The sequence below is a fragment of the Phoca vitulina genome, unplaced genomic scaffold, assembly GCF_004348235.1.
Source record: "Phoca vitulina isolate PV1807 unplaced genomic scaffold, GSC_HSeal_1.0 scaffold77, whole genome shotgun sequence".
Lineage (NCBI taxonomy): Eukaryota > Metazoa > Chordata > Mammalia > Carnivora > Phocidae > Phoca > Phoca vitulina.
The window spans coordinates 5,122,452-5,146,990 of record NW_022589780.1 but is presented as its reverse complement, the minus strand read 5'-3'; the positions used below and the strand labels follow the sequence as shown (position 1 = coordinate 5,146,990).

The 24,539-nt window shown below is 37.6% G+C and overlaps 1 protein-coding gene across 3 annotated transcripts in view; it reads left to right on the top strand.

The window, feature by feature from the left end:
• HEPH (hephaestin) overlaps positions 1-24,539 on the top strand; it is an 88,990-nt gene that overhangs the window by 10,664 nt on the left and 53,787 nt on the right. For 2 of the 3 annotated variants that reach the window (XM_032393857.1, XM_032393856.1), the window contains exons 5-11: positions 365-547; positions 1,670-1,924; positions 3,917-4,085; positions 5,783-5,919; positions 16,901-17,032; positions 23,115-23,326; positions 24,279-24,429. In XM_032393857.1, coding sequence (XP_032249748.1) covers positions 365-547; positions 1,670-1,924; positions 3,917-4,085; positions 5,783-5,919; positions 16,901-17,032; positions 23,115-23,326; positions 24,279-24,429 — 1,239 coding nt within the window. The remainder of the gene's footprint in view (positions 1-364; positions 548-1,669; positions 1,925-3,916; positions 4,086-5,782; positions 5,920-16,900; positions 17,033-23,114; positions 23,327-24,278; positions 24,430-24,539) is intronic. The other variant, XM_032393858.1, reaches the window with a different exon arrangement.

Sequence of the window (24,539 nt, the reverse complement as noted above, 5' to 3'; positions counted from 1 at the left end):
GAATTGGGGAACTTTGTTGGAAATATGGTATGTTTAAATATTGTCAGACCTGGAAGACCTGGGTGTTGCAGGAGAATGGTCAGATTAAGGCCCTGGGTTGAAGATACAGGCAGGGATGGTGGGAGGGAATTATTCTAGGTCCTGTATGTCCAGTCTTCAAGTCCTAGGCTCAGCTGAATTGACTTTAACTGGGGAAATAGAAATTTGGAAATAGAAATTAAGAGCAGAAGGCCTTATCTCCTTTTCTGTTGCCAAAAGACTTTAAAGGCACCCTCTCTTCCTATTTATTTTTATAAGTACCCCTTGCAGGTTACTGTTGCTAAGGAGAGAAGGTTCTCAAGGGCACATTTCTTACTTACTCTAGGTACCCTGGATGGGAATTCCCCTCCTCAGCGGAAGGATGTGGATAATGATTTCTTCCTGCTCTTCAGTGTGGTAGATGAGAACCTTAGCTGGCATATCGATGAGAACATTGTCACTTACTGCTCAGATCCTACTTCAGTAGACAAAGAAGATGAGGCCTTTCAGGAAAGCAATAGGATGCATGGTGAGCTGGGAGAGGGTGGCCACACCATGACAGTAAAGACTGATGGAGAGTTTACGTTGGGCCTAGCATTTGGTGGGTACTTCCATATATCTCACGAGAACTAAAAGTAATAGGTATATTTTCCCTGTTTTTACTCCTCACAGGAACTAAGAGTAGTAGGTACCTTTTCCCTGTTTTATCTATGAGGAAATTGAGGCTCCAGGATTACACAATAGAAAAACTGCACAGCTAAAATTCCAACACTGATCTGTATAATTGCACAGGTTGTGCTTTTGCCATTAGGTACCTTGCCTCCTAATGTGTAATAGCCGAGGTTATTGATTCCAAAGTCATGTACTTTATTCTAAGTCTCTCAAGGTGAGGGTTGTCCACTGATATAATTAGTCAACATTTCTTTGTCCTAAAAAGGTTGGGAGAATTACCCACTTTGTGAGGAAAAATGGTTGGCTGTAAGGAAGTTGATCACCTTAATTAAATTTAAAACAAACTAAAGACACAAGAGCCCTGAGGCATGGGTAAATAACTGATTTTAGTAACAAAAACAAGTTGATTTTATTTTTGTTTAATTAAGAAAAAGATTTATGTCCCTTTGGTACCAGAGATGGTCTCAAAGCCTGATAGTCCCAAGGGAAGGTGAAAACTCAGGGGGAAGATTTAAGGGATGGCTTGGGCAGCTCAAATTTCTCTTGGGTTTTACACAAATTACCTTTGATAACCATGGTAATTAGCTAACTTGAAAATTCTCCTGTGGAAATTTCAGAAGGAAATTGGCCTGGAAGGGAAGAATAGCTTGCAAAGTAAGCCCCATTCATTAGAAAGCTTCCTCAGATTGCTGGGTTGGAATCTTGGTTCTACTACTTAACAGCTCTGTGGCCTTGGGAGAGAAGTAACTTCACTTCTCTGGGCCTTGGTTATCTCATTGTTTGCTTGAGATCAATGATATCTGTTTATTTTCCCAGGCTGTTTATGAGATTTTAAATTAAAAAAAGTATATGGTTAGCACAGTGTGCTTTTTAAAAATTCATCTAAATGTCATCTATTATTATTGTCAGATGGCAAATCTTTCATCAGGCTTCTTTCCTAAGATATTTTCTGATATTTTCTTTGGATTTTCCTTTGCAGCAATCAATGGCTTTGTCTTTGGGAACTTACCAGATCTAAGCATGTGTGCACAGAAGCGTGTGGCCTGGCACTTATTTGGCATGGGCAATGAAGTAGATGTCCACACAGCTTTCTTCCATGGACAGATACTGACCATCCGGGGCCACCGCACTGATGTGGCTCACATCTTTCCAGCCACCTTTGTGACTGCTGAGATGATACCTCAGGAACCTGGCACCTGGTTGATTAGTTGTCAAGTGAATAGTCACTTGCGAGGTGAGATCTGACATCTTTGACCCTTAAGGTATGGAAGGGAGATGGCATTAATGATCATCAGGAACCTGGAGCCATAAGATAGGTCTTTCAGATGAGACAGCTAGGTATAAAGGATGAAATACTAGATTGGAATTTCGGGACCTAGCCAGATTTTTCCCTGGATCAGCCATTAACTTGCAGGGTGACCTCAGGGACGTTTCTCTGGGTTTTATCTTCCCCATCTCTAACATAAGATGGTATAGAGATGGATAAGCAGATATTCAAGCTGTTCTTCTTTGCTCAGAATTCTAAGGAATTAATACCTGGAGGTATTTGCAGCTTATTGAACAGGGAGTGAAGGAGAGATTAAAGAAAACAAAGGCTTCTTTGGGAGATCGTAGAGTATTGTGGGCAAGTAATGACACACTATTTGGGACCCAACAGTAACAGGAGTAGAAGGTTTGGTTTTTAGAGAGTAAATTGTTGAAGTAATGGCATAGTGCATCCAGGAGCATCAGAGGAGAAGAGGAATATATGAGACAATGAAAAGAGCACTAAACAAGTGATTAGAAGGTTTGAGTTATTGTCTCAGCTCTGTGAGAAACTCACTGTATGACTTTGGAAAAGTCCTTTCCCATGTATAGGCCTCATTTGCCACATCTATAAAATGAGGGGTTTGGTCTAAATAGTCTCTAAGATCCTTGTTATCTCTTACTTTCTAGAATTATTTGATATATGATAAATTAGGTAGGTGTTAGGAGAGTAATATGAGTATGTGAAAGTAGATTTGAGTAGGTGAGGAGTTATAGACTGGTAGGATAATGAGTCTTTGGTGGTAGGTTTGATGAACAGAGGCCACTTACTCATGCTCCATCATCCAGGGCCCGCCCTTGGCCCCAAAGGTACCTGGGTAAGAGAGTATGAATGAATATGAATGGAGGTTAGGGATGCAGCGCAATAGTGAAGCCAGATAAGCCTGAATTCAAATCTTGGTTCTACCAATTGTTTAATTAACTTTGGTAATTCATATAACTTCTCTGAAAGAAGAGAATGAGCATTTAAATTTTCAGTTAAAAGATAGGAGATTAAGTCTCAGCTTCACGACTGACTAGCCACTTAATCTTGGGCAAGTTACTTAACCTCTCTGATCCTTAGTTTTCTTCATCTGCAAAAAGGGACATTAAAAGTCTGTTTCACATGATGGTTATGAGGACTGAAGGATGTAACACATGTAAAGCACCTGGCACAAGGCTTGGCATGTAATACATATTCAACAAAAATTAATATTATTTTCTCCTTTTTCTTACCTCCAATTTCAAATTTACAAATTTCAAATTTCCTTGGGATGATGTGAGACTCAAATGTGATAGTATACTTGAATGACCTCTGTAAGTTGCCAAGCAAATATAAGGCAGTATCATCCATTATCACTATGCCTCAATGTAAATTTTTCCACATTTGGAGATAATATTTAGAATTCAAATTTTCCTGGTATTCCCAAGTCTGAAGCTTCATCTCCATGTATAGAAGATGTTCCATTATTTTGGGAGCTTCCTACTTTACATGTAACTTACTCCCTTTTTTTTCTTACTCCCTCTTTTTAAAATGTGATGCTTCCACCAGCCCAGTGTGATAGACATCCCTATTCTCCTCATTTACAAAACAGGGGTTAAAGTTCAAATCTAGGAAGTGACTGGCCAAAAGTCCTACAGAGATTGATAAGAATTAGAATGGAACTCAAGTATTCTGACTTCAAATTCTGTGATGTTGCTACAATGTAAGCCTTTTGCAGAAGCAGGAATGAGGATCTGGTAAATGAGTCAGTTGTGGTTAGCAGGTGAAGGTACTTGAATTCCCACATAGGCTCCCTTTCTCCCAGCCAGGTTCTTGAGGAGTGAGAGAAAGTGGTCTAATGAAAGGTGGGAGGGAAAAACATTAGAAGGAGAAAGGTGGGTCATCTGGCTACAAGACCTGTTGGGTGGAATGGAGCCAGCCATGATGTTCTTCCTCCAGATGGCATGCAAGCACTCTACAAGGTCAAGTCTTGCTCCATGACCCCTCCTATGAACCAACTCACAGGCAAAGTTCGGCAGTACTTCATTGAGGCGCATGAGATTCGATGGGACTACGGCCCGATGGGGCATGATGGGAGTACTGGGAAGAATTTGAGGGAACCAGGCAGGTAAGAGGCAATGAGTTTCCTCCCCCAGCTTCTGGGCCCAGCCCAACTCCTATTACTCCCTCTCAGAAATCTCTCACTTCACTTGGGGGTTACAATCATTGTCTGGCTGGAATTACATGACAATGGTTAGCCAAATTCTTGTGGTCCCCTGGAGAACGTGCTCTTGGGAAGCTATAAAACTTTTTGTAGGGTTATGTCACATCCTCAGCAAAGGGTTCAAGCTGAGTTTGAGATTGCTTCTGTTATGATCCCAGGCTGCATTAAGAAAATAAGACCTCCCAAAAAACCAGAACAGTTAAAATGGCACTTATCCAACTCTCCTTTATTTTTCTCTTGTTTACCTCATTGTCCCTTCCTCTCTTTTCTATAATCTGAAGGAGGCACTTGGAGAAATATAGGAAGAGCAGGAACAACCTACCTTGTAGCCATTCCATTCTCATCCTTTGGATGGATTTATCCAAATTCTCCTGCCTCATCCACTACTCAGATGTAGGCAAAATAGGGCAGAAGTTTAGTTCTCTATTCAGATGCTAGGCCTTAAGTCATATTGACTCACTGGGCTATCAAGTGATTCCAGGTCTTTTACAGAAGAGGTACTTAGTAAATGACTAGGAGAGTTTTGGGAGGAATATTCTAGGGCACCCATCATATTTATTCTTCCAGTAAGAAATAATGGAATGAATCTAAAGAAACCATAAGAAAATAGGAACTTGTGTCTCAGCATAGCTTCTAGAATCTCCCAACTGTGCTTGCTAAATTAGTGGACTTTCATTTTGGAATGATATTTTTTAAAAGATTTTATTTCCCGTAGTCCATAGTCTCTCATGGTTCATCTCCCCCTCTTGATCGCCCCGCCTTCATTTTTCCTTTCCTTCTCCTAATATCCTTCATGAGGGGGGTGGGGGGATGGTTAGCACAGTGATGGATATTACAGAGGGCAAGTATTGCATGGAGCACTGGGTGTTATATGCAAACAATGAATCATGGAACACTCCATCAAAAACTAACAATGTACTGTATGGTGACTAACATAACATAATAAAAAAATAAAAAATAAAAAATAAAACAATTCTAAAAAATTAAAGATTTTATTTATGTATTTGAGAGAGAGAAAGAGAGAGAAAGAGAGCACAAGCAGGAGGAGGGACAGAGGGAGAGGGAGAAGCAGACTCCCTGCTGAGTGCAGAGCCTGACATGGGACTCAATCCCAGGACCCTGAGATCATGACCTGAGCTGAAGTCAGTTGCTTAACTGACTGAGCCACCCAGGTGCCCCAAAATGAAGAATATTTTTTATTAAGGTGAGAAAGGATCTTGAGTATCTGAGGATGATTAGGACAGATGTAAGGCTATTTAACTTCAGAGGGCAGAACTGGTCCCATTGTCTGAAACTTACAAGAGAAGATTTTAGCCTACTATAAAAAAAAAATTCCAACCATTAAAACTATCCAACAGTAAGAGGGATTGCTATCTCTGAAAATAAGTCCCTTGACTTTTGAAAGACTCAAGCGGGCAGAAGCCGTATATTACTTATTAGTGGTGTCATCAAAGGAGATACATTCATTGGGTGGAACTTAACTTGGATGATCTCTGAGGTTCTTCCTAAACATAAGTATCCATAACTTGATGAGACCAAGGGTGAGATGGGGATCTATTTGATACATAAGTCAGGTGACATTTGCCTTTTTTATATGCCAGTGGCTCAGATAAATTCTTCCAGAAGAGTTCCAGTCGGATTGGGGGCACTTATTGGAAAGTCCGATATGAAGCTTTCCAAGATGAGACGTTCCAGGAAAAGGTGCAGCTGGAGGAAAATAAGCATCTTGGAATTCTGGGTGAGAAATACTTAACTTATGAAATTCATTGACTGGAACTTGAGAACTGGGGAGGACTTAGAAACTGGAGCCTGGGGGTACCTCAGAGGTACACTCGAAACAAGCATCTCTCAAACTGAGTTCCAAGGAATAAATGTTTGGTGAAAAAAAATGCTATGAGTCTGAATGTGTTTGCCAAACACTAGGTTAAACATGGTCAAATAGTATTCTTTGTTGCAGGGCTTCTCAGAGCCTTTTATTTATTTTTGTTCATCAAAAAATATCCAAGATGGGAATAGAGTATGTAAAATTTATCATACTTAATTACTGAACCTTTTATTAGTAAACATCTTTTGGTAGCACTGTTATACAGATCACACTTTTAGAAGTGTTTCTCTAAGTGTATTTCTGAAGAGCTATTTAATGCAGTAAGACTGTCCAGGTTCTTGGCAATATGAGGCCAGGAACAGATTGACATCACAGGCAGACATGCTTGCTATGGTGAGGGATGCAGTACAAGGCTTAAAGCCTGGTCTTGGATAAAGTATCCAGCAGCACAGATTTGGGTAAAGCACAGTATTGAAATGACATAGCAAAGTTCGGTGTGGTTTAGGCACTTGGTAGAGCCAGGAAGTAAAATAGATTAGATGGAAGAAAATTTTGGTAATGAAAGTAATATAATTGACCATGTTCTGGGGATAAGTGTGTCACAGTTGATTCTAGGAGATCTGAACATGGACAATAGACCTTACATCTGCTAGACAGGAAGATATAAAGAGCAGAAAATCACTTTGGGAAAGACAGTGGACAGTGAGTATTAAAGCTATCATTAGCTGGTGTTCAGTATGAGTTTCAGTCTTTTTTATTCTTCAATATTTTAAAATATTGGGGTAAAATACACATAACATAAAATTTACCATCTTAACCATTTTAAGTGTACACTCCAGTGGTATTAAATACATTCATAATGTTGTGTAACTATCACCACCATCCATCTTCATAACTCTTTCCATCTTACAAAACTGAAACTCTATACCCATTAAACAATAACTTCTCATTCTTCCCTCCCCCTCACCCCTGGCAACAACCATTCAACTTTCTGTCTCTATGATCTTGACTACTCTAAGTACCTTATATAAGAGGAATCATACAATATTTGTCTTTCTGTGACCAGCTGATTTCACTTAGCATAATGTCTTCAAGTTTCATCCATATTGCAGTGTATACAGAATTTCCTTTTTTTTCCTTGACATCTATCATTCCCATGCCCTTCTTTATCTTTTATTAAGCTTTTAAATTTTAATTCCAATATAGATAACATACAGTGTTATATTAGTTTCAGGTGTACAATAGTGATTCAACAATTCCATACATCACCTGGTGCTCATCAAGACAAGTGCCCTCCTCAATCCCTATCACTTATTTACCCCAACCACCCATCCCCTTTGCTCTGGTAACCATCAGCTTTTCCTCTATTGTTAAGAGTCTGTTTCTTAGTTTATCTCTCTCTCTCTCTTTCCTTTGTTCCTTTGTTTTGTTTCTTAAATTCCACATATGAGGGAAATCATATGGTATTTGTCTTTCTCTTATTGACTTATTTTATTTTGCATTATACTCTCTAGCTCCATCCATGTTGGTACAAATCACAAGATTTCATATTTTTCATGGATGAATAATATTCCATTGTATGTATATAATATTTTGCTTATCCACTCATCCACTAGTGGACACTTGGGTTGCTTCCACATTTTAGCTATGGAGAATAATGCTTCTATGAACATGGGTGTACAATATGTCTTTGACACATGCTTTGGTTACTTTTCAGTATATGCACAGAAGTGGAAATTCTGGGTCATGTGGTAATTCTATTTTAAATTTTTAAGGAACCACCATACTGTTTTTCATGGTGCCTGTACCATTTTATATTTCCACCAACAGTGCAGAAGGGTGACAATTTCTCCACATCCTTGCCAATGCTTGTTTTCTGTTTTGTTTTGTTTGATAGTAGCCATCCTAATAGGTGTGAAAAGGTATCTCATTGTATTTTTGATTTTCATTTCTTTAATAATTACTGATGTTGGACATTCTTCCATGTACCAGTTGGTCATTTGTGTATTCTTTGGAGAAATGTTTATTTAAGTAATTTGCCCATCTTTAATTGAGTTGTATAATTTTTGTTGTTAAGTTTTAGGAGTTCTCTATATATTCAGGATATTAACCCCTTATCAGACTTATGAACTGCAAATATTTTCTCCCATTCTGTGGGTGGCCTTTTAACTTTATGGTGTATTTTGATGCACAATTAGAAAATAATGAAGTCCATTATGTCTATATTTTTCTCTTATTACCTGTGCATCTGGTGTCATATCCAAGAAATCACTGCCAAAGAAAATGTTGGGAAGATTATGCCATATGTGTTCTTATCAGAGTTGTATAGCTTTAGGTCTTAAATTTAGGTTTTTAATCTATTTTTAAAATTTTTTTATTTAAATTCAGTTTAATTAACATATATACCATATTATTAGTTTCAGAGGTAGAATTTAGTGATTCATCAATTGCATACAACATCAAGTGTTCATTACTTCAAGTGCCTGCCCTAATGCCCATCACCCAATCATCCCAATCCCCCACCCACTTCCCCTCCAGCAAACCTGTTTCTTTCCTAAAGTTGAGTCTCTTATGGTTTGCCTCCCTCTCTATTCTTGTCTTACTTTAAGTTCCTTCCTTTCCACTATGTTCATCTGTTTTGTTTCTTAAATTCCACATATAACTGAAACCATATGGTATTTGTCTTTCTCTAACTGAATTATTTCGCTTAGCATAATACCCTCTAGTCCCACCCACATCGTTGCAAATGGCAAGATTTCATTCTTTCTGATAGCTGATTAATATTTCATTACATATATACTGCTTCTTCTTTCTCCATTCATCTGTTGATGAACACCTGGGCTCTTTACATATTTTGGCTATTGTGGACATTGCTGCTCTAAACATTAGGGTTCATGCACTCCTTCGAATCACTATGTCTGTATCTTTTGGATAAATACCTAGTAGTGCAATTGCTGGGTTGCAGGGTAGCTCTATTTTTAACTTCTTGAGGAACCTCCATACTGTTTTCCAGAGTGGCTATACCAGCTTGCATTCCCACCAACAGTGTAAGAGGGTTCCCCTTTCTCCACATCCTCACCAACATTTATTGTTTCCTGTTTTGTTAATTTTTGCCATTCTAACTGGTGTAAGGTGGTATCTCATTATGGATTTGATTTGTATTTCCCTGATGACAAGTGATGAGCATTTTTTCATGTGTCTGTTGGCCATTTGTATGTCTTCTTTGGAGAAGTGTCTGTTCATGTCTTCTGCCCATTTTGTGACTGGATTTTTTGTTTTTTGGGGGTTGAGTTTGAGAAGCTCTTTATATATCTTGGATACCAGCCTTTTACCTGTTATGTCATTTGCAAATATCTTCTCCCATTCTGTAAGTTGCCTTTTAGTTTTGTTGACTGTTTCCTTTGCCATGAGGAAGGTTTTATCTTGATGAAGTACAATAGTTCATTTTTGGTTTTGTTTCTCTTGTCTTTGGAAACCTGTTTTGAAAGAAGTTGCTGTGATTGAAGTCAAAGAGGGTGCTGCCTGTGTTCTCCTCTAGAATTTTGATGGATTCCTAGCTCACATTTTGATTTTTCATCCATTTTGAGTTTATTTTTGTGTATGGTGTAAGAAAGTGGCCCAGTTTCGTTCTTCTGCATATGGCTGTCCAATTTTCCCAACACCATTTGTTGAGGAGACTGTCTTTTTCCATTGCATATTCTTTCCTACTTTGTCAAATATTAGTTGACCATAGAGCTGAGGGTCCTTTTCTGGGTTCTCCATTCTGTTCCCTTGATCTATGTGTCTGTTTTTGTGCCATTACCATGCCTTTGCTGCATCCCAACGGTTCTGAACTATCGTGTTTTCATTTTCACTTGCTTCCATGTATTTTTTTAATTCTTCTTTAATTTTCTTGTTGACCCATTCATTCTTTAGTAGGATGCTCTTTAACCTCCATGTATTTGGGTTCCTTCCAAATTTTTTCTTGTGGCTAACTTCAAGTTTTAAAGCATTGTGGTCTGAAAGTATGTACAGTAGAATCTCAATCTTTTTGTACTGATTGAGACCTGATTTCTGACCCAGTATATGATGTTTTCTGGAGAATTTTCCATGTGCACTCGAGATAATGTGTATTCTGCTGCTTTAGGATGAAATGCTCTGAATATATTTGTTAAGTCCATCTGGTCCAGTGTGTCATTCAAAGCCCTTGTTTCCTTGTTGATTTTCTGCTTAGATGATCTATCCATTGATGTAAGTGGGGTATTCAAGTCCCCTACTATTATTGTATTATAATCAATGAGTTCCTTTATGTTTCTTATTGTTTTATGTATTTGGGTGTTCCCAATTTGGGGGTATCAATATTTATAATTGTTAGATCTTCTTGTTGAGTAGACCCTTTTATTATGATATAGTGTCTTCCTTCATCTCTTATTACAGTCTTTGGTTTAAAATCTAGTTTGTCTGATATAGGGATTGCTACTCCAGATTTCTTTTGATGTCTATTAGCATGATAAGTGTTTCTCCACCCCCTCACTTTCAATCTGGAGATGTCTTTGGGTCTAAAATGAGTCTCTTGTAGCCAGTATATTGATGGTTCTTCTTTTTTTAATCCAGTCTGATACCCCATGTCTTTTTTTAAAGATTATTTATTTATTTATTTGAGAGAGAGAAAGAGAGAGAAAATGTGCATGAGCAGGGGTAGGGGCAGAGGGAGAGGGAGAGAGAGAAGCAGACTCCCCACTGAGCAGGGAGTCTGACATGGTGCTCAATCCCAAGACCCTGAGATCATGACCTGAGCTGAAGGCAGATGCTTCACCAATTGAGCCACCCAGGTGCCCCACTCTATGTATTTGATTGGAGCATTCAGTCCATTTATATTCAGAGTAATTATTGAAAAATATGAATGTAGTGCTCTTGTATTACCTATAAAGTTGATGTTTCTGTAGATTGTCTCTGTTCCTTTCTGGTCTTTGTTACTTTTGTGCTCTCTCTTTGCTCAAAAGATCCCATTTAATATTTCTTCCAGGGCAGGTTTAGTGTTCACAGATTTCTTCAGTTCCCACCCCCCTGGAAACTCTATCTCTCCTTCTATTCTGAATGACAGCCTTTCTGGATAAAGTGTTATTGGCTGCATTTTTTTTCCCATTTAGTATGTTGAATATATCATGCTGGTCTTTCTGGCCTGGCAGGTCTCTCTGGACTCATTTGCTGCCAGCCTTATGTGTCTACCTTTGTAGATTAAGTATCTCTTGTCCTGAGCTTCTTTCCAGATTTTCTCTTTATCTCTGATGTTTGCAAGCTTCACTATTATATATCGAGGTGTTGACTTATTTTTCTTGATTTTGAGGGGGGTTCTCTTTGCATCCTGGGCTTGAATTCCTGTTTCCTTCCACAGATTAGGGAAGTTCTCAGCTATAATTTGTCCAAGCAAACCTTCTGCTCCCTCTCTCTCTTCATCTTCTGGGACCCCTATTAACTGGATATTATTTCACTTTATGGAATCACTGAGTTCTTGCAGGCTTCCTTTGTGATCCAGCAGTTGTCTTTTTCTCTTCTTTTCAGCATTTTTAAATTTTCCATCATTTTATTTTCTATATCACTGTCTATATCATCTGCCTTGTTCTTCCTTTCTGTTAGCGCCTCCATTTGTGATTGCATCTCAGTAATAGCATTTTTAATTTTATAGCATTTTAATCAGCCTGATTAGATTTAATTCTTTTATTTCTGCAATAAGGCATTCTCAAGTGTCTTCTATGCTTTTTTTAAAGCCCAGCTAGTGTATTTTTAATCATTTGTTTTTAATAGATTTTATTTATTTATTTGAGAGAGAGAGAGAGCACGAGCAGAGTTGGAAGGGACAGAGGGAGAGGGAGAAGCAGACTCTCCACTGAGCAGTTAGCCCGACGTGGGGCTCAATCCCAGGACCCTGAGATCATGGCCTGAGCCAAAGGCAGATGCTTAACCAACTGAACCACCAAGGCACCCCTATAATCATTGTTTTAAATTCTAGTTCAGACATAGTACTTATATCTGTATTGATTAAGTCCCTTTAGTGAGTACTACCTCTTGTTCTTCCTTTTGGGGTGAATTTCTTCATCTCATCATTATGTCCAGAAAAGAATAGAAGAGAGAGAGAAAAGACAGCAGTAGCAACAACAACTGAGATTTAAAAAAAAAAAAAAAGGAGAAAACAAAACCAAACCAAAGTAAGATAAAATAAAACAAGAAACAAAATAGAACAAAACAAAAAACTAGATCTTGGGTGTATTTTGATCTGCTTGATAAGAGAAACTAGATCCCAAAATAGGAAAGAAAGAAAAACATATATATACAAAAATAAAATAAAATAAAATACAATGAACAAAAACCAAAAATCATATATATATATATATATATATATATGTGTGTGTGTATATATATATACACACATATATATATACATATATATGTATATATAGTAAAAAATAAGAAAAAAGAATTGAAAAAATAATAGTTCAAAAATAAAACTGAAAGACTAAAGAATTTTTTTCTTTATTATATTATGTTAATCACCATACATTACATCATCAGTTTTTGATGCAGTGTTCCATGATTTATTGCCTACGCATAACACCCAGTGCTCCATTCAGTACGTGCCCTCCTTGACACCCATCACCAAGCCAACACATCCTCCCATCCCCTTCCCCTCCAGAACCCTCAGTTTGTTTCTCAGAGTCCATAGTCTCTCATGGTTTGTCTCCCTCACCAATTTTCCCCCTTCATTTCTCCCTTCCTACTATCTTCTTTTTTTTTTTTTTTTAACATATAGTGTATTATTTGTTTCAGAGATACAGGTCTGTGATTCATCAGTCTTACACAATTCACAGTGCTCACCATAGCACATACCCTCCCCAATGTCTATCACCCAGCCACCCCATCCATCCCACCCCCCACCACTCCAGCAACCCTCAGTTTGTTTCCTGAGATTAAGACTAAAGAATTTTTTTAAAAAACATGAATGTTTTATACTGTTTTCCCCGAGAGCTGAAGTTCTTAGTTCTCTATGATCTGTAAACTTGGTTCTAGCTAGTTGTTCCTGCTGGTCTTCTGGGGAAAAGTGCCTGTTGAGCTGATTCTCAGGTGCCCTTGTAGTTGTGGAAATGTGCTTCCTTTGCCAGGGGGCTGGGCTCAGTGTAAGAGGCACTGGATTCTACTATGTGGTGCTGTTTTGCTCCCTGAAGGCTTTCAGTACAGATGGGCAGGATGAAAATGCTGGCACCCCACTCTTTAGCCCCAGAGCTGAAAGTCTGTGCCCTTCCACTCTTCAGTGAGCACTCACAAAGATGCAATCATCTTGTCTCCCTGGTTTCCATCTGAACTCTGTGTTCACCCAGCCTATGACTGAGTGTTTTCATCTGGGGCATGCAACTAAGTTTCAAGTATCCAAATTTTATGGACTCTTGCTGTGCAGATCCACGCTGTTCCTCCCAGGGGAGGGAGGGAGTCTCACCTCACTTCTGCCTTTTCCTGGGCCCCTGCCAGGAGAGGAGTTGTGGCCCCATGTGGCAGTTCACAGTTTATGGCAACACTGAGCAAAAAGCTGGTGCCAACACTTGTTGTTTTCAGCCAGCTTCCCCACTCTGATGCCTGGGAATTCTGCTGCACTCAAGCACCCCCATTCTTCTTGTGACCCTGGGGATCCAGAGACCACACTGTCCCACCTAGGATTCCACCCCACTTTGCCACTTGAGCACCTTTAATCCAGAGTTGTCCCCCACTAGAGTAGACTTTTAAAGTTCCAATTTTGTCCTCTGCTGCTTATAATACTTTGGTTTAGCCTCTTTAAGCTGGCTCCTTCCCTGCTGCCATCTCCTTCAATATATTGCTCCAGATTCATGTCTCCACACTTCTTACTTTCCCAAAAGTGGTTGCTTTTCTATTAGGAGAATTGCAGCATTTCTTTTCTCAGATCTCTGATTGATTTTGCAGGTGTTCAGAATGATTTGATAACTATCTAGCTGAATTCCAGGGACCAGACAAACTTAAGGTCTCCTACTCCTCTGCCATCTTAACTCCTCCTCTCTCCAGGTCTTTAATGTATTTTGAGTTAATTTTTGTGTATGGTATTAAATAGGAGTCTTGAGGGCGCCTGGGTGGCTCAGTTGGTTAGGCGACTGCCTTCGGCTCAGGTCATGATCCTGGAGTCCCTGGATCGAGTCCCGCATCGGGCTCCTTGCTCAGCGGGGAGTCTGCTTCTCCCTCTGACCCTCCTCCCTCTCATGCTCTCTGCCTCTCATTCTCTCTCTCTCAAATAAATAAATAAAATCTTAAAAAAAAACTGTAAATAGGAGTCTTGATGCATTCTTTTGCATGTGGGAATCCAGTTTTCACAGCACCATTTGCTCAAAAGACTGTCCCCATTGAAAAACATAGTCTCTTCAACAAATGGTGTTAGCAAAACTGGTCAGCTACATGCAAAAGAATGGAACCAGACCACTCTCTTACACCATACACAAAAATAAACTCAAACTGGATTAAAGACTTAAATGTGAGACCTAAAATCATAAAAATCCTAGAGGAGAGCACAGGAAGTAACCTCTTTGACATTGCCAGTAGCAACTTCTTTCTAGCTATGTCTCCTCAGGCAAGAGAGATAAAAACAAAATAAACTATTGGGACTATATCAAAATAAAAAGCTTCTGCACAGTGAAGCAAACAGTCAACAAAACTAAAAGGCAACCTACAGAATGGGAGAAGATATTTGCAAATATCTTATCTAATAAAGAGTTAGTATCCAAAATATATAAAGAACTTACACAAATCAACACTCAAAAAACAAATAATTCAATTAAAAATGGGTAGAAGAAATGAACAGACATTTCTCCAAAGAAGAAATCCAGATAACCAACAGACACATGAAAAAATGCTCAATATCACTCATCATTAGGCAAATGAAATTAAAACTACAATGAGGTAACACCTCACACCTGTCAGAATGGCTGAAATCAACAACACAAGAAGCAACAAGTGTTGGTGAGGATTTGGAAAGAAGGGACCCCTTTTCACACTGTTGGTGGGAATGCAAAGTGGTGCAGCCACTGTGAAAGACAGTTTTGATTTTCCTCAAAAAGTTATAAATAGAACTATCCAACAATCCAGTAATCCCACTACTGGGTATCTACCAAAAAAATACAACAGTAATTCAAAAGGATACACCTGTAAATTTATAGCAGCAAAATATATAGAAGCAGCCCAAGTGTCCATCAATTGAAGAGGTGGGGTAAATATATACAATAGAATACTATTCAGCCAGAAAAAAGAATGAAATCTTGCCATTGCAGCTACATGGTTAGAGCTAGAGTGAATAATGCTAAATGAAAAATGTCAGTCAAAGAAAGAGAAATACCATATGGTTTCACTCATATGTGGAATTTAAGAAATAAATGAGCAAAGGAAAAGTAAACAATAGAGAGAGAGAGGCAAACCACAAAACAAGACTCTTAACTATAGAAAACAAACTGACAGTTACCAGACGGGGGGTTGGTGGGGGGTGGGTGAAATAAGTGATGGGGATTAAGGAGGGCGCTCCTTGTGATGAGCTTCAGATGTTGTATGGAAGTGTTGAATCACTATATTGTACACCTGAAACTAATATAACACTGTATGTTAACTACACTGTAATAAAGTAAAAATAATAATAAAGAAAAAAATCTCTTTGCTAGTTACAATAAGATTCAGATTTTCTTAAAAAAAAAGATTCAGATTTTCTATTTCTTTATGCTTTAGTCTTGGTAGGTTTTCTATTCTAGGACTCTGTCTATTTCATCTAGGTTATCCAATTTGTTGGTGTACAATTTTTCATAATACTACCTTAGATATATATTTTTTTTATTTCTGATTTTAGTAATTTCAGTCTTCTCTCTTTTTTCTTAGTCCATCTCACTGAAAGTTCATCAATTTTGTTGATCTTTTCAGAGAACCAACTTTTGGTTTCATTGATTTTATTGTTTTTCTATTCTATGTTTTATTTATCTCTGCTCTAGTCTTTATTATTTCCTTCCTTCTTCTATTTTTGGATTTAGTTTGTATTTCTTTTCCTAATTCCTTAAGTCCTAAAGTTAGGTTGTTAATTTGAGATCTTTTTTAATGTGAATATTCATAGCTATAAATTTCTCCCTTAGCCCATTTTCCATGGCATCTCATGTTTTGCTATGGTTTGTTTTCATTTTCATTTGCTTCTTGGATCACAGGTGTGGCATTAGGTGTAGAAATTGAGTAGAAAACAAGCCAGAAACACTGAAGTAGGGTTTGAGCCAGCATAAATGCTCAGGGTATTGTCTTGGTATTTCTGGTTAATATCAAAGGTGACTCAAGCTAGGTCAGAGGTGGTGGGTGGTGGAAGAAAGAAAACTCCAGGAATCATGGCTCAGCTACCTAGTTCAGGACCTGTACATAGATATGATAATTTTATTGCTCAGAACTGGTTTAGGATTGAGGCAAGATCAGATATTGAGATGGACCCTACCAGGAAATGCAGCTATGAGAAGAGGGACAATAAACGTAGGGGAAATGGGATTGAACCTGACAGTGGGGTGGGAGAAAGCCCTGGCTTTAAGTCCTGATTCTGTTCCTAATCAGTTATTTGAATTTGGGAAGATCAATTCCACCTCTCTGAGCTGTAGTTTCCTTATCTGTAAAATGAAAATATGCCCTGTCCTGTATATGATGTTTGAAGATCAAAATGAGATAATGGATTTTAAAATGCTTTTTATAACTGTAAGTTGTAATAAACTTGGAAGGGATTATTCTTATTATTGCAAATAGAGGATTTTTTAAATCTTTTTCACTTCCCCTTTCTCTCCCTCCTTCTTATTTTGTTTCCATCCCCCCTGGTCATCTCTTTTTATTCCCATTGTCTCTCCTTCCCATCTTCCAGGGCCAGTGATCCGGGCTGAGGTGGGTGACACCATCCAGGTGGTCTTTTACAACCGTGCTTCCCAGCCATTCAGTATACAGCCTCATGGAGTCTTCTATGAGAAAGACTACGAGGGAACTGTGTACAATGATGGTGAGCAAGCAGGGTTTCCAACTAATATGAGCTTCAGGTAATAGCAGATAGGTCTAGAGGAAAAATAAATAGGAGAGGGAATGAGGGAGGAGACAGAATTGATTGTCCTGCATGGATGTTGTTAAATGAATACATGATATTATAGTGAAGCAGAACTGAGTTCAATAAGAGACATGTTCTTTTAAATATATTTAAATATATTCTGATTGACATTTTATTTTTTAAAATCTTTTAAAAGATTTTATTTATTTGAGAGAGGGGAGAGAGAGAGAGCATGAGTGGGGAGTGGCAGAGGGACAAGCAGACTCCCCACTGAGCATGGAGCTTTATGTGGGGCTCAATCCCAGGACCCTGAGATCATGACCTGAGCCAAAGTCAGATGCTTCACTGACTGAGCCACCCAAGCACCCCTGATTGACATTTTAATGATATTTGTTCTTCCAATCCATGAGCATGGAATGTCTTTCTATTTCTTTATGTCATCTTCAATTTCTTTCATTTGTGTTTTATAGTTTTCAGAGTATAGTTCTTTCACCTCTTGGGTTAGGTTTATTTCTAAGTTCTTATTATTTTTGGTGCAATTGTAAATGGGATTATTTTCTTAATTTCTGTTTCTACTGCTTCATTATTAGTGTATAGAAATGCACCAGATTTCTACATTGATTTCTATGACTTTACTGAATTCATTTATCAGTTCTAGTGACTTTTTGGTGTAGTCTTTAGAGTGTTCTTTATATAGTATCATGTCATCTGCAAATAGTGAAAGTTTTACTTCTTCCTTACAAATTTGCATGCCTTTTATTTCTTTTTTGTAGTCTAATTGTTGTGGCTAGGACTTTCAGTACTATGTTGAATAAAAGTACTGAGAATGGACATGCTTGTCTTCTTTCTGACCTTAGGTGTAAAGCTTTCAGTTTTTCCCCAGAGTATGATGTTCACTATGGGTTTTTTTCATATAGGGCCTTTAGGGTTAGTATCCCAAATATATAAAGAATTTACACAACTCAACACCCAAAAAATAAATAATCCAATTAAAAAATGGGCAGAAGACATGAACAGACATTTCTCCAAATAAGACATCTGGATGGCCAACAGACACATGAAAAGATGCTCAACATCACTCTTCATCAGGGAGTGCAAATCAAACTACAATGAGATATCACCTCATATCTGTCAGAATGGCTAAAATTAACAACAGAAGAAACAAGTGTTGGCAGGGATGTGGAGAAAGTGGAACCTCTATCCCTCTGGTGGGAATGCAAACTGGTGCAGGCACTATGGAAAACAGTATGGAGGTTCCTCAAAAAGTTAGAAGTAGGGGCACCTGGGTGGCTCAGTCGTTAAGTGTCTGCCTTCGGCTCAGGTCATGATCCCAGGGTCCTGGGATCGAGCCCCACATCAGGCTCCCAGCTCAGCAGGAAGCCTGCTTCTCCCTCTCCCACTCCCTCTACTTGTGTTCCCTCTCTCACTGTGTCTCTTTCTGTCAAATAAATAAAATCTTTAAAAAAAGAAAGTTAGAGGGCGCCTGGGTGGCTCAGTTGGTTAAGCAACTGCCTTCGGCTCAGGTCATGATCCTGGAGTCCCGGGATCGAGTCCCGCATTGGGCTCCCTGCTCAGCGAGGAGCCTGCTTCTCTCTCTGACCCTCCCCCCTCTAATGTACTCTCTCTCATTCTCGCTCTCTCAAATAAATAAATAAATCTTTAAAAAAAAAAAAAAGAAAGAAGTAGAACTACCCCTATGATCTAATAATTGCATTAATGGGTATGTACCCCCCAAATACAAAAATACTATTTAGAGTATCATGCCATCTGCATATAGTGATGGTTTTTCTTCTTCATTGCTGATTTGGATGCTTTTTATTTCTTTTTGCTGTCTGATTGCTGTGGTTAGGATTTCCAGTACTATGCTAAATAACAGTGGTAAGAGTGAACATCCCTGTCTTGCTCCTGACCACAGAGAAAAAGACCAAATTGACAGTTGCCAGAGGGAAGGTGGGTGGCAGGATGGGGGAAATAAGCGATGGGGACTAAGGGGTGCAATTGTTGTGATGAGCCCTGGGTATGGTATGTAAGTGTTGAATCTTTAAATTGTACAACTAAAACTAATATTATATTGTATGTTAACTAACTGGAATTTAAATATAAGCTTTTATTATTATTATAATAGAAACAATAAAAATTTAAAAATAAATAAATAAATAAATAAATAAATAAATAAATAAATAAAGGCTTCTAAAAATTCCAAAAGCACTAATTCAAAGGGATACATACACCCTATGTTTATAGCAACATTATTTACAATAGCCAGATTATGGAAGAAGCCCAAGTGCCCATCGATAGATGAATGGATAAAGAAGAAGTGTGTGTGTGTGTGTGTGTGTGTGTGTGTGTGTGTATGTTTGTGATGGAATATTATTCAGCCATGAGAAATAATGAAATCTTGTGGTTTGCTACCAACATGGACGGAGCTAGAGAGTGTAATGCTAAGTGAAATAAGTCAAAGAAAGACAAATACCACATGATTTCACTCATGTGTAATTTAGGAAATGAAGCAAAGGGAAAAAAGAGAGAGAGAAACTATGAAACGGATTCTTAACTATTGAGAATAGAATGATGGTTACCAGAGAGGAGGAGGGTGGGGGGATGGGTGAAATAGGTGATGGAAATTAAGGAGTCCACTTGTCATGATGAGCACCAGGTGATATATGAAATTGTCAAATTACTATATTGGACACCTGAATTTAATATGACACTGTATGTTAACTATACTGGAATTAAAACAAAATTAAAAAAATAAAAATATCTGATTATAAAAGTAACATATATGTTTTATGGAATTTTGAAAAAACATGGAAAATTATAAAATAAATGCCATTCATAGATAAGTCGCCATTACTCTTTTGATATACCTTCTAATATTTTCCTGTGCTTATAAAAACATATCTATTGATATTTTTGTGATCATGTGGTTTTTGCAGGTTTGTATCATACTGTTTTTACTTACCATTATATCAATTTTCCCATGCCATTGTAATGTTATAAACTTGCTACTGATTATAAAATACTCTATTACATGGATTTGGCATAATTTATTTATCTTATCTTCTATTGTTTGAACATTTAGTTTGTTTTCATTATTTTTAAATGTTGTAAATCGTGTTGCAATGAATAAATGCTTATATTTTATTTGGATTACCATCTCAGGAGACAATCCTAGAAGTTTGATTATTGGGTATTAATTTCTTGTTTTCTCTGAGAATATTAATACATGCTAATCCCAAGTCAAAAATATAAAAAAAAATACTAAAAGCATTAAGGGCAACGTTACAGACAAATCTAGAACAAAAGAACATTCTACAAGGTCTAGTCTCTTCAAAAAGTGAATGCTATAGGGGAAAAAATAGGGACAACACAAAAAGCAAACCTTGTCTGATCCAGGTTATTAAAAAAAATAGCCTTAAGAGACATTTTTGGGCCTCTGAGTGGCTAAGTCTGCTTGTCCCTCTCTCTCACCCTCTGCCCCTCCTCTCTCTCTCTCTCTCAAAATTAGTATGTAAAATCTTCTTAAAAAAGAGACATTCTGGAGATGATGGGAAAATTTCTGATATAGACTACATGTTAGATGATATTAGGATATTTTCTTAGATGTAGTAATGTTATTGTGGCAATATAGGATAAAGTTACTGATGTATTTAGAAGTAAGATACCATCATGCTTCCAAATGATTTAGCAAAAGCAAACAATCAAAAACTCGTGTGTGTGTGTGTGTGTGTGTGTGTAGATATACATAGACATAGATGTAGATAAATTAAAGATGGAAAAATGTTAACAACTCCAGTTGGTAGGATGATTATTGTACTATCTATCCTTTAAAGTTTACTGTACGTTTGAAAATTTTAAAAGTTGGGAATAATAAATGAATAAGAAAGGATGTTAAAACCATCTTAAATTATACCACCTGTCATAAGTTCTTACTACAAATATCCTTGTGTATGCTTCTTTTCACCCTTTAATGAATATTTCCTCAGAATATATTTTTAACATGTGGAATTGCTGTGTCCGAGGGTATACACATTAAAATTTTTGATACCTACATCCAAGTTGCTATCTGGAAAAATTTGCAGTGCCATAAACTCCGACTTGCATCAACAGTAACAGCACAGGGCAGCCATTTTCATCTTTGTCATATGTCAATCTTGTAGGCAAACAACACAATAACCAAAATCACCATTGTTTCAATTTGTATTAGGTTGGACATTCTTTTCAGTATTTATTGTATATCTTACTTTTTTGTGGGCCTGAACTTTCTTCAGGCTTTTGATACATTTTGTCAACATTTTTTCCTAAAGGTCTATTCTCATTTACACTTACCATTTCTATAGTTGAGTGAGAGGTGTAGGTGCCATTTAAGCCACTTCTCAACAGCATGGATTATTATAATATGTAAAATTTTGCTAAACTGACAGGCAAAACAGTTATATAGCTATTTTTTTTCAGAGAGAGCTCTTGTACATTTATTTCATCTCAAATTCACCACAGTTTGTACTTTTGTGTTTTCATTTTTTTAATTTATTTTTTATTATGTTCAGTATGTAGCTATTTTCATTTGTACTTCTTTGATTACAAATAGGTTTAAAATGTTATTTTATTTTTTAAGTTTTTATTTAAATTCCAGTTGGTTAACATACTGTGTAATACTAGTTTCAGGTGTGCAGTATAGTGGTTCAACAATTCCATACAACACCCGGTGCTCATCACGACAGGTGCACTCCTTAATCCTCATCACTTATTTCACCCATCCCATCCCCCACTTCCTCTTGTAACTATCAGTTTGTTCTCTACAGTTAAAAGTTTGTTTCTTGGTTTGCCTCTCTCTCTTTCTTCCCCTTTTGCTCATTTATTTTGTTTCTTAAATTATTTTGTTTCTTAAATTACACATATGAGTGAAATCATGTGGTATATGTCTTTCTCTGGATGACAGATTTCACTTAACATAATACTCTCTAACTCCACATCATTGCAAATGGCAAGATTTCATTCTTTTTTATGGCTGAGTAATATTCCATTGTGTATATATATGTATATGCACCACATCTTCCTTATCCATTCATCAGTCGATGGACACGGGCCATTTCCATAATTTGGCTATTATAAATAATACTGCTATAAACATCAGTGTAGATGTATCCCTTTGAATTAGTATTCATGAATAGACAATTTTCCAAAGAACCCATTCAGATGGCCAGTAGACACGTGAAGAGATGCTTAACATCACTGATCATCAGGGAAACACAAATCAAAACTATAATGAGATATCACCTTATGCCTGTCAGAATGGCTAAAAATCAACAACACAAGAAACAACAGGTGTTGGTGACAATGTGGAGAAAGGGGAACCTTGCACTATTGATGAGAATGCAAAATGGTGCAGCCACTATGGAAAACAGTATGGAGGTTCCTCAAAAAGTGAAAAATAGAACGACCCTATGACCCAGCAATTGCACTACTAGGCTTAAAATTTTTAAATAAAATTTCTATGCATCATTTGACCATAACTTGTGTCCATTTAAGGAATTACAGCCTTAGTGCTTGTGTTTTTCATATATATACACATAGATACGTGTTTGCATCCACTCATATATACATACATATAGAAAGGAGAATGTGTTCGTTAATCAGAACCATTCAAAGATGAAACAAACTATGAAGGTAGGTAGTGAATCGCCTTTCTCTGGAGATTTTTAAACAATGGTAAGAATACAAGAACAGATGAATATATGTTTTCAAGTGAGGAGTATTCCAAATAAGTTTTAAAGACCCTTTTAATCCTTAGGTCCTTTGAGCTTAGAAAACTGAAACCTGGGAAGTTTAAATTTCCCCAGTTTATATAACAACTATTGTCAGAACCAGAAACTAACTATAGTCTCATCACTCCTATCCAGGATCCTTTTTAATATTCTATATTGCATATTGCTGTTGCTCCAAAATGCCTTGTAGTGTATAATATTTACCCCACTGTTTGGAGCTGATGATTCTCACTCTAGCTAATGTGATAATGAGTCCTAATTTTTTCCCCCTGCAGGCTCATCCTACCCTGGCTTGGTGGCCAAGCCCTTTGAGAAAGTAACATACCGTTGGACAGTCCCCTCCCATGCTGGCCCTACTGCTCAGGATCCTGCCTGTCTCACCTGGATGTACTTCTCTGCTGCAGATCCCATAAGAGATACAAATTCTGGTCTGGTGGGCCCCCTGTTGGTGTGCAAGACTGGTGCCTTGGGTGCAGATGGCAAACAGGTATTACCAAGGTTTTTGGCTGGAAAGCCTGCTGGGAGGAAGATAATGCTGTGTTGCTAAATAGGAGTTGAAAGTGGAACTGGGTTCTAGAGATGTGGAAATAGAAAAAAAAATAAGCTATTTAATCAGAAATTAATAGTTGGTGACCTCATGCTATTTTGCATGCTATTCTTTCACTCACACATATCTCTTAGTCTCTATTCCTTTCTATTTTGTATCCTCTCATCATCTTTTCATTTTTTTAAACCTCAGTGTTCCCTAACCCTTGATCCCAATTCTTAAATCTCTTTTAATATTTGCTTGTGTTCTCTCATGTCCAGCTCACCATTCTAGCTGTATATTACTTAACCTCTCTTTGCCTCAGTTTCTTCATCTGTAGTAAAGGGTTAACAATGAAATAATATATCTTGGGTTTCTATGAGGATTAATTAAAATAATCCATATGAAGTGCTTATCACAGTGTCTGGATTACATAGCAAACACTCAGTAAATGTTAGAAGTAATAATAATAGTGATAATAATAAATGATAATAAAAATAACAGTATGTTAATAGCAATTTTATATCCTTTTCTCTTATTTTCTAATCCCCTCTGACTAGAGTCCTTTTCTGATATGCTAACCACCTTACCCCACTCCAAGCTCTCTTTTATCACTGTCTGTACTTGTCCATAATCCCCATCTTGTGCTACTTCCCTGTCCCCTTTCATATATTCGTCCCCTCCAGTCTTGTCATCTTGTTCTAACCTGTTTCACCCACCTTCAATTTGAAATTACCTGAGGAAAAACTGCCTAGCAACAACTATAGCTCTAGGCAGGAAGTATGGGCTTGTCTCTGTGTCTGGGAAAAAAAAAATGGGGAAGAATCAGGGCTCATTGGATCTCGAGCTGCACAACCTCCAACTGCTGAAACCATTGTCATTCTTTCCTATGTTCTCTTTCATGGACCTACAGAAAGAGGTGGATAAGGAGTTTTTTCTCCTTTTTACTGTGTTGGATGAAAACAAGAGCTGGTACAGCAATACCAATCAAGCAGCTGCTATGTTGGATTCCCGACTGCTCTCAGAGGATGTCAAGGGTTTCCAAGACTCCAATCGGATGCATGGTATGGGGAATGCTTTTGCCCTGAGCTACAATTGAGAGGTTACAAGTAAAAATCTAACCTAAACTTAATCATGTCCCATCCTTGAAAGCACTGACCCATTGGTCAGCTCT